This window comes from Nothobranchius furzeri, chromosome 7, assembly GCF_043380555.1.
Source record: "Nothobranchius furzeri strain GRZ-AD chromosome 7, NfurGRZ-RIMD1, whole genome shotgun sequence".
Classification (NCBI taxonomy): domain Eukaryota; kingdom Metazoa; phylum Chordata; class Actinopteri; order Cyprinodontiformes; family Nothobranchiidae; genus Nothobranchius; species Nothobranchius furzeri.
In genome coordinates this window covers 38,760,504-38,770,989 of record NC_091747.1, presented here as the reverse complement: position 1 = coordinate 38,770,989, position 10,486 = coordinate 38,760,504, and the positions used below count along the sequence as shown (strand labels likewise).

The 10,486-nt window shown below is 45.8% G+C and overlaps 1 protein-coding gene across 1 annotated transcript; it reads left to right on the top strand.

Moving 5' to 3' along the window:
- Positions 1-7,398: 7,398 nt before the first annotated feature.
- fzd8a (frizzled class receptor 8a) lies at positions 7,399-10,104 on the top strand. The gene has a single exon (XM_015954885.3). The coding sequence runs from the start codon at positions 7,876-7,878 to the stop codon at positions 9,619-9,621; it is 1,746 nt and encodes a 581-aa protein (XP_015810371.3). The 5' UTR covers positions 7,399-7,875; the 3' UTR covers positions 9,622-10,104.
- The last annotated feature ends 382 nt before the right edge of the window (positions 10,105-10,486 follow it).

Genomic DNA, 10,486 nt, shown 5'->3' with positions numbered 1-10,486 from the left:
ATAATCAAAGACCTCAGGGACTTAATTGTGCAAAAAACTGTTGCATAGCGTAACAATCTTTTTTCAGTGAGGTAATTAATATGCTAATGTTGGCTATAAATGTGTAAAATAATGTAGCATCAGTAAGTGCAACCAAATTATCACATGAAATAAAAAAATTACATTTTAAAATGCTTTCATTTCACTTTTCATTCACTTTTTAGTTTTTGATATTTCCTCAGTATGATCATTTAATGTCCCATATTTTCTATGAAATAAAATTCATCATTCTCAAGTTGTTGGTTTTTTTTGTTTTTTTTTTGACCACTTAAGATAAAAACTTGAGCATCTTCTTTATTGTGCTTATGTTTTCTGTTTTCTGCACAAAGATGGATCCTGGCTCTGAGGAAGGATTTACTGGAGCCTCCTGTCCTCCCAGCAGTAGGCTGATTAGAAGGGCCGGCTTTGTTTGTTAAGGTAATGGGGCCTAGGTGAGTCCATTCACAGCCTACATGAAGTACGCTCTGTCACCTCAGGAGGTGATGGTGGGGGGTGAGGGTCTTCAGAGGGTGGGTGGCTGATGGGGGTTATCCATTCCTCTAAAATCCCCTCAGCTCTGCTCTGACTCCTCCAGCTCCACCTGAAAGTGATTACGAAGCCAGCCGTGAGCAAACAAGCCCCATATGGATGAGCTATAGTGGGGCTGAGGCTGGAGCCAGGGGATCATTCCTCCACCACTTTGGAGAGAAGAGGCCTGAGCAAACACAGCTAATGAAGTCTTAACAAGCAGCCCCGGGTTAGCGTGAGCCAGCTAAATGCCATCGAAGCTCTTGGAATTGTGTCCAGCAGATTGGCTAAATCTCCTTGAGGCTTTCTTTTACAAGATAAAGTTCCATTAGCATATCTCTGTCCCTCCATCTTTGAGGTAAGTCCAGGATCTGGCAAGCAATCACACTTGTGAGCTCCTTTTCTGTAGTAGCACTTGATTCTGTGAGGGCCTTTAAACTGAACACATTAACTTGGGATCTTGACATGATAGTGGGTTTTATTCACCGGACAGGGAGCGCTTGGAGATGTGTTTTCTCACAGCGAGCAGCAGAATCTTCATCTGTGATCAGAACCGACCCAACTCTCACTCACCTGAATCCTCCTTCCTCCACTGTGACCAGCTCTCACCTTTCATTATGTCTCCCTTTGTTTTTGACACGCACCTCCAGATCCAGGGTTTATTGTCAGGGACAGTGTCCCATCATCCATGTGCACCTACACACGAGGAAATCTGTCTTCTTATCGTTTAAATGTTGTTTGACAAATCACTTTCCATATTTCAACTCAAACATCACTGCCCAGACCATAAACACAGGGTTGCATTATGTTTTCGACTAATAATAAAGGAAGAAGATTGTTTTTTAATCTCATTGGTCCAAACTCTGCAGGGATTATTTGAGCATGCAGCCGTGTGCACGCTACGTTTCTCTTGTTGACACAAGGATCAGGTTTCGAACAGATGTGCAGATCGCATGTTGAGATGTTTATTTTGCATCTCACCTGGGAATGCATGATCCTGCATCTCTCCTGCTTTAATATGAATAATTGTACAATAATCAAATATCAATGACGCAACAGTTGAGTTTATTGGAGCATAAAAATGAATTTCTGTTCCATTTGCAGCACTGGAACAAAGTCCAAACAGCAGTCTGGGCCAAAGTTCTGAGAGACAAGTGCAAACAATTATTTTTAATGTTGATCTTTATGCTTGAATAGTAATTTACTTCATAAAAACATCCTTGCATGAAATGCTGCTCTTGTATGTAGAAGTTTTTGTGTTTGAATGTGAGAAAAAATGAATAAAAGTTCAAATTTTGCTTCAGTTGTGTATAACAAAATTTCCATGGAGCAAAATGTAATGGTGTGATGAACCCAGAGGTTCTGCTCTCTGCTCTCCTGGTAATCTCCTGCTGCAGGCCCCAAGTCCTGCAACCCAGCCGCACACCACCAGAGGCCAGCAGAGAGTGTTGTGGAGCAGCTGCACCCAATCAACCATCAGCCGTTCCTGAAGCCTTCTTGGTTTATGCTTGACGCATTTACTTTCCGCTTGGTGATGCGGCTCGCGGACGGAACGCGCTTCACAACTTTCAGCGTTTATGGTTCATGCGGCTCGTCTCTGCGGTGAGCCAATATTCTCCCAAACTGAACGGGGCAGCATGGAGCTCTACAGCATGCATCCAACACTACACCATAGTAGAAGAAGAAATTACTGTTTACAACATGGCATTCCAGCATTTTTTAACAGCGTCCTCGTCTTTTCCGACAGTGCGAGCTATTTCTCCAAGAATTATTAACAACATGTTGATCACGGCGATCTTTGAGAGCTGAATCATACAAATGTCTGTATTTATGAACCTCTGCCATACTAGTTCTTGCCGGTCCCCCATGTTTTTCCGCGTCCGACCGTCCGCGTGGTTAGAACATTTCCGAGGTGCGCGTTGCGGAAATTTTGGGCCGTGCGGAGGCGCGGTGGAGGGGCGTGGTTATTAAAATGAAGCAAAATGACGCAACTTTTCCGCGCGGAGCTGTGCGGACCTCGCGGACGCGTCAAGCATAAACCAACCTTAACGGGGCTGCATGGAGCGCTACGGCATGCATCCAACACTACACCATAGTAGAAGTAGAAATTACTGTTGTTTACAACATGGCATTCCAGCATTTTTTTAACAGCGTCCTCGTCTTTTCCGACAATGCGAGCTATTTTTCTCCAAGAATTATTAACAACATGTTGATCACGGTGGTCTTTGAGAGCTGAATCATACAAATGTCTGTATTTACAAACCTCTGCCATACTAGTTCTTGCCAATCCGCCATGTTTTTCCGCATCCGACCCTCCACGTGGTTAAGGTTGGTTTATGCTTGACGCGTCCGCGAGGTCCGCACGGCTCTGCGCAGCGAAATTGCGTCATTTTAACAACCACGCCCCTCCACCGCGCCTCCGCACGGCCCAAAATTTCCGCAACGCACACCTAGGAAAATTTCTAACCACGCGGACAGTCGGACGCGGAAAAACATGGCGGACCGGCAAGATCTAGTATGGCAGAGGTTCGTAAATACAGACATTTGTATGATTCAGCTCTCAAAGATCACCGTGATCAACATGTTGTTAATAATTCTTGGAGAGAAATAGCTCGCACTGTCGGAAAAGACGAGGACGCTGTTAAAAATGCTGGAATGCCATGTTGTAAACAGTAATTTCTACTTCTACTATGGTGTAGTGTTGGATGCATGCTGTAGAGCTCCATGCTGCACCGTTAAGTTTGGGAGAATATTGGCTCACCGCAAAGACAAGCCGCATGAACCATAAAAGCTGCGAGTTGTGAAGCGCGTTCCAGCCGCGAGCTGCATCACCAAGTGGAAAGTGAATGCGTCAAGCATAAACCAAGCTTTAGAAAATTTCCTAGGTGCGCGGTGCGGAAAGTTTGGGCCGTGCGGAGGCGCGGTGGAGGGGCGTGGTTGTTAAATTGACGCAATTTTGCCACGCTGAGCCGTGCGAACCTCGCGGACGCGTCAAGCATAAACCAAGCTATGCCTCCCAACTTCACCATTCTGCGAAACACAGCTACAGAGGAGACCCGGTGTTAAAACTGTGATCTCTCATAGACTTTGTTACTAGTTACTGTGATCTCCATTCTTGGGTTTTTGGTTTGTTGTTAGTGCCCCAGAGTTTTGATATAGATAAAAGCTATAGATAAATTGTGTCTTTTTGCCTCCAGTTATTGTTAATCTCCTAATCCTCAGTTTAGCTTGGCTCTTTGTTTTGGTTTTGGAGGATTTTCAGTTAAGGAGATTACTAGTTTCCTGTTTTGGAAATTGTGGGTCGTTTTGGTTGTGGTAATGGTTTAGCATTATCCTTTTGTTTCTTAAGTGGTTGGTTTAGTTAATATTGTCGAGTTTCCCCTTTTTGGTCTCCTCTCTCTGGTCAACCCCAGAGAGAGAGCGCTTTAAGTTTGTTGTCAGTTTGCTACTCTGTTTTAGCAGAGGGAGTTTATTTTAGTTTACTTATTACTTACACTTAACCCAACTTTTTATAAATAAACCTTTTTAAACAACCATTCTGTTAACCTCCTTCCATTCACTTGAATACATTACAAACCGACACCATCCATCGGTAATTCATTCCCTTTTTCTTTTACATTATTTTATTTTTCTCTGTGTTCTCCCATCACCACTCCTAGACGCCAGAGGGGACGTAACACTTCGTATTATGAATATTGCATATTTATTTAACCAATGCATATTTATTAAAGTAAACATCTCCTTCTCTCCACGGTCCTTGGACTGGCACTATAGGTAACCATAACAACCATATCACTGGCCATTTTTAGAAGATGCACCATGCTGGCAAATCAGCATAATACTGCCGCCACAGTGTCTTATGAACGCGCTGTGGAGGCATGGCGATGGGGGAATTTTGCAGCATTTGTGCCCGCACACTTGGTAGTATTACTGCCACAATGCCATACTTGTGACTGCAGCTTATGCCATGGTGCAACAGAGGGAGGTGTCATGAAGGGCGGCAACAAACAATTATTTTGATCATCGATTAATCAGATGGGGTCTTGACTTGATTAATCGGTTAATCGGATTAAATGGGAAAAATAAAAACATTTCTAGGAAAACATTTCTTTCTTCTTCCTTTACTTTACAACAGCAACAGAACATGACTGTGCTCTGTTAGCAGAGTTGTTGAATGTTAAATAAATTTATTTAAATAAAAAATTAGAAACATCCTGGGTCTGTTTCTTTGCTTTTTTATTGAAGTATCAGATCGATACTCTGTATCAGCAGATTCTCAAAATCAAATGATTTGGACTCCAGTGCAACAAGATCAGGAAAAAAATATACATTTTTAATTTTTCCAATATAAACATTGCTAGGGAAACATTTTTCTCTCCTTCCTTTATTTTAACAACAGAACATGATTAGAAAACTGTTCAATAGTGTGCAAAGCAACATGCTATCACCTAAATTAAAAGTATTTCATTAGCATGTTCAGTAGCAAGCTACTGGAAATGCTAATAGCATTTAATTTCTACTGCTTTAAATGTAATGGTGGTATATCTATTGTATGCACAGGTTAAAAATAATCTAATTTAAATTATGTTCACAGATAGAAAACTTGCCGTATTCCTTCAGCGGAGTTGGGCAGAACAGACTCATAGCTGCAACCTGACTGCAGCGGCACCGGTTCTGTTCCATAGCGCTGCTGACAGCTACTTAACAGGATGATGAAGGGGACGTTTCTTAAGCTTGTAGAGTTTAGATATTCTTAGTTTCACAACCATCTTGTTTGTTTGGAACCCACTTCATCGTGAGCCTGCTACCTGCCAGCTTTAAATAATCTGCTTGTAGTTACACTTTTGATACTGAACTCTGGACTGTTCCTGCCTCTGAGCCTTTGCTAGTCTATCTGTTTTCCTCCACAGCACCTAGATTAGCACATTGTGTGTCAGTGAAAGGCATCTTCCTTACACAATAATTGCACGTGCGACATATATGTGTCACACGTTCTGATCTGCCTCGGTCTGCTCTGCGGCCGCATCAGATGAGCTGTGTGCATTGACTGTTACATAAAGGTTGCACAACATGAAAAAAGTTGCACAACGAATCGATGACAAAAAGCATTGTGAATGAATTTCTTCATCGAATTTTATCGATTCATTGTTGCAGCCCTAGTATTATGATCATGTCATGATCATGTGGGGAGTTACTGCCAAGCTCCAGTAGGAGTGGCAGCTCAGATCACCTGACCATTCACGGGGACTGTGGAGGATAGGCACCTTTAGGAGCAGCTTGTGAGAAAACTTGATGAGCCCCTGTTAAAAAGGAGTTTTCCTTTCCAGTCGCTACATGCTTGCTTAGCATGGGTTTCTTATATAAGAAAATTTGTACTATCTACCAGAGTGAACAGACCGTAATGGAATGTTTTACATTGTGAAGTTCTCTGAGACAACTCCTGTCTGATTTGGCGCTATATAAATAAACTGAATTGAACAAAATTCAGCCGACGGAAAGTAAAACTCTTTGGCCTTCCCTGCAGGAATTGTGCTTTAAGGTAAATGTTATATTTTATATTCATTTTTGTGTTTCCTAAAGGAATTTTATAAGATCTGTTTTAAATTACCATGCCTCTAAACGAAACACACCATAAAATTAAAATCTGAACAGCATGACATTTGAACCCTGATAATATCTTTAAAAATTGATCAAACTGTTACAATTGAAGTAGGGATGGACAATATATCGGCATCAATATCAGTATTGGCTGATGTTAGTCCTTTTTTAATATATCGGTATCGGTCTGATTTTAAAAAATGGGCCTATATTATCAACCGATATTTTTTTCCATCTTGTCTCCATTTGTTTGCCTGTTTCAGAGGGCAAGGGGGGTGATGTGTATTTGTTTAGTCATGTCACAGTGATTGTAATCATCTCAGAAGCGTAAATGTGTGTGATGTGTGTACATAATAACATAAATTCAGCATTCATCATTTTTATTCTATACAAAATCTGTTGATTTTAGAAGCATTAATGTCAGTATAAGTATCGGCAAATATTGGTTATCGGCCATAACAGTGATCTTATTATCGGATATCGGTATCGGCCCCGCGACCCTACGTGGACAAGTGGGTTCAGAAAATGGATGGATGGATGGATGGATGGCATCGGTGTCGGCCCAAAGTTCCCCATCGGTGTATCACTAATTTGAAGCTACTGAGATGAAATAATTTTGAGCAAACTGACGTTAGAGGTGTTCAGCCTCTGCAGAATTACCCAAAAGTGAGCAAAACGTAAAGACCCAACAGACCCTGCCTGCCAGCTGTGATGGTGCAGTTACTCTGGGTGCTAAAGAGAAGTGTGCGCAGCTTTCCTAACTTTTGGAGTTACTGTAAACTTTTTCAGAGCAGAAGCTATTATGGTGGCACGGAGGAAGAGGTATGGTATTTACTACAGCGGGATTATTTAGCTGGATCCCAGTCAGACTGTGGCAACGTGTTAACAACACTGCTCGGTCTCTGTGCCTCGCGTAATTACGCCTCCCGCGGAGGGCAGTTCGAGGCGCTAAACGAAACATTAGCGCCTCATTTAAAACATAAAAGCGGCATTTCAGGCAGACAGACAACTCCCTGGGTTGTCTTATCAGGCGCAAATGAAGCAATTTACCAATTTCTCCCTCTCTCTCTCTCTCTCTCTCTCTCTCTCTCTCTCTCTCTCTCTCTCCCTCGCTGACAGAAACATCTGGATCCTGATGTGAATTCTGCTCTGGATGCTGCGGGAAGTCATATTTTAGTTTCAGTGTTTGCTTTTTAAAATAAAGTCCCTTTTACATTGTGTGTGAGTGCGCGCGCGCGCGTGTGTGACCCTTTAAGTAAACAGTGAACGATTGAGGAGGAAGCACCGCCCCTACTGCTCTGTGATTGGAGGAGCTGCGCAGTGGGCGTGTCCATCCACCCCTGATATAAATGTTAACCGCGTTGTAGCTCAGCCGATGATTTGTATGGGAACCAGAACTGAGGAGGATCTGGATGTAGCCGCCGTGTTGCAGGAATAAAGGAGGCCGTCTCGTCTGTGTTTTGGATCAGTCGGACAGCTGCGCCTGCTCGGTTCTGTGGGGAGCTGAATTCTCCTCTCAGCCATCTTGAACCGCCTAGAAGGCTGCTCCCTCTCCTCCTCCTGCTCCTCCTCAGCTCAGAGGAAAGACGGCTTGCGCGTTGCTTGCAACTCCGGCGTGCAAGACCCCGAGGCGGCGCGATGGGTTCGGTGCGCAGCCTCTAACCGGACAGGAGGTTTTCTGCGTGTTCGCACCAGAGCGGCAGAGAGGGGGGGACTCTACACGCCGCAGAGATGGACCTGTTCGGGATTTACCTGCTTCTCTCCCTCGCCCTCCTCCCTCGATCCAGCGGCACCACGGCCAAGGAGATCACCTGCCAGGAAATAGCCGTGCCCCTGTGCAAGGGAATCGGCTACAACTACACCTACATGCCCAACCAGTTCAACCACGACACGCAGGACGAGGCTGGGCTGGAGGTGCATCAGTTCTGGCCTCTGGTGGAGATCCAGTGTTCACCGGACCTGAAGTTCTTCCTCTGCAGCATGTACACCCCGATCTGTTTGGAGGACTATAAGAAACCTCTGCCTCCGTGCCGGAGCGTGTGTGAGCGAGCCCGGGCTGGCTGTGCGCCCCTCATGAGGCAGTACGGGTTCCCCTGGCCGGACCGGATGAGGTGCGACCTGCTGCCGCTGCAGGGGAACCCGGACACTTTGTGCATGGACTACAACAGAACAGACTCCACCACTGCGTCCCCCGTGCTGTCCAAACCCACCAACCACCCGGGGAAGGGTTACAACCCTGTTAAAAATAAACCAGGCCGACCCGGTGCGCCTGGGAAATACAAGCCGCCCTCCGCGCCATGTGAGCCGGGCTGCAAGTGTCTGGAGCCTATGGTGCCAGTGAGCAAGGACAGGCACCCGCTTTACAACCGGGTCAAAACGGGACAGATCACCAACTGCGCCATGCCGTGCCACAATCCCTATTTTACGCACGACGAGAGCGCGTTCACGGCGTTCTGGATCGGACTTTGGTCCGTGCTCTGCTTCGTGTCAACTTTCGCCACCGTGGCCACCTTCCTGATCGACATGGAGCGCTTCAAGTATCCGGAAAGACCCATCATCTTCCTGTCAGCCTGCTACATGTTCGTGTCGGTGGGCTACATCGTCAGACTGATCGCAGGACACGAAAAGGTCGCGTGCAACCGGGAGTTTGACATGGAGCACATCCACTACGAGACCACCGGTCCCGCTCTCTGCACCGTGGTTTTCCTCCTCATCTACTTCTTCGGCATGGCCAGCTCCATCTGGTGGGTCATTCTGTCCCTCACCTGGTTCCTGGCCGCCGGGATGAAGTGGGGCAACGAGGCGATCGCCAGCTACTCCCAGTACTTCCACCTGGCCGCCTGGCTCATCCCCAGCATGAAGTCCATCGCGGTGCTGGCGCTCAGCTCAGTGGACGGAGACTCGGTGGCCGGGATCTGCTACGTTGGGAACCAGAACCTGGACAACCTGCGCGGCTTCGTTCTGGCCCCCCTGGTGATCTATCTGTTCATCGGTACCATGTTCCTCCTGGCCGGGTTCGTGTCTCTGTTCCGGATCCGCAGCGTGATTAAACAAGGCGGCACCAAAACGGACAAGCTGGAGAAGCTGATGATCCGGATCGGGATTTTCACCGTGCTGTACACGGTACCGGCCACCATCATCGTGGCTTGCTACTTTTACGAGCAGCACAACAGACAGAGCTGGGAGATCACGCACAACTGCTCCAACTGTTTACTGGAGCGGGACCGCAGGAGTCCGGACTACGCGGTGTTTATGCTCAAGTACTTCATGTGCCTTCTAGTGGGCATCACGTCCGGGGTGTGGATCTGGTCCGGGAAGACCGTGGACTCCTGGAGGACTTTCTGCACCAGGTGCTGCTGGGGGAGCAAGGGCACCGGCGGGTCCATGTACAGTGACGTCAGCACCGGGTTGACGTGGAGGTCCGGTACGGCCAGCTCCGTGTCCTGTCCCAAGCAGATGCCCTTGTCCCAGGTCTGAGAGGGACTGGGAGATAAACAGTGTCTCACACACACACACACACACACACACACACACACACACACACACACACACACACACACACACACACACACACACACACACACCTGAATCCCTCTTGCTTGTTTCTATTAGAGGTAAAAACTGGGCAATAAATCCAGTTAGTTTTGTCTCCAGCCTCATTCTGATGATCATTTGGGATTATTGTTGCATTTTCTCCTATAATCTGGCGTTAATGACAGTGTGTAATCCAATCACAGCAAAGGTGAGCCGGATTAAGCCTTAAAAGTGCCCTGGTATCTTTCTTACGGGTTCTTCTTTTGTAATTGCAAATGTATTTATAAAAAAAATGTACAAATGTGTAAATTTGTGTATAAAAGAAAACTTTATAAGAGATTGTAAATTTGTACAAAGTGTAGATGACTCCTCTTTTGTGAGAAAACAAATCTGAGCTTTATTTTGACAATAAAACATTAGATAAGTCCTGCTTGTGTAACTTCTCTCCTGGTTCTCCGTTGCCCTGCTGCTGTGGAGGGTCCCGGCCCCTTTAACCAGAGACCGATAATTAGAGGCAGGGGTTGAGTCGGAGCATCTCCATAATTGTTAAAGTCCTCTTCACATGCTTGCTGAAGCCTGCTTTCTTAATTTAGTAAAAGGGGGTGTGTGTGAGTGTGTGTGTGTGTGTGTGGGGGGGGGGGGGGTGTTAAATGCAGGGAGGACTCTTTTCATCTGCTAAAACTTTGATCTTTCTTTTTTTAACAACCTAGAATAAAGGTAGTGTGCATAGAAGTGTCTGTGTGATGTGACCAAGGCTCTCTCTAAACGTCCCCATTTGGACGCTTTGATGGATGTCCCACAATGAAGA

What these genes read in the sequence shown, in the direction of transcription:
- fzd8a (XM_015954885.3), top strand. Translation starts at nt 7,876, where the DNA reads ATGGACCTGTTCGGGATTTACCTGCTTCTCTCCCTCGCCCTCCTCCCT.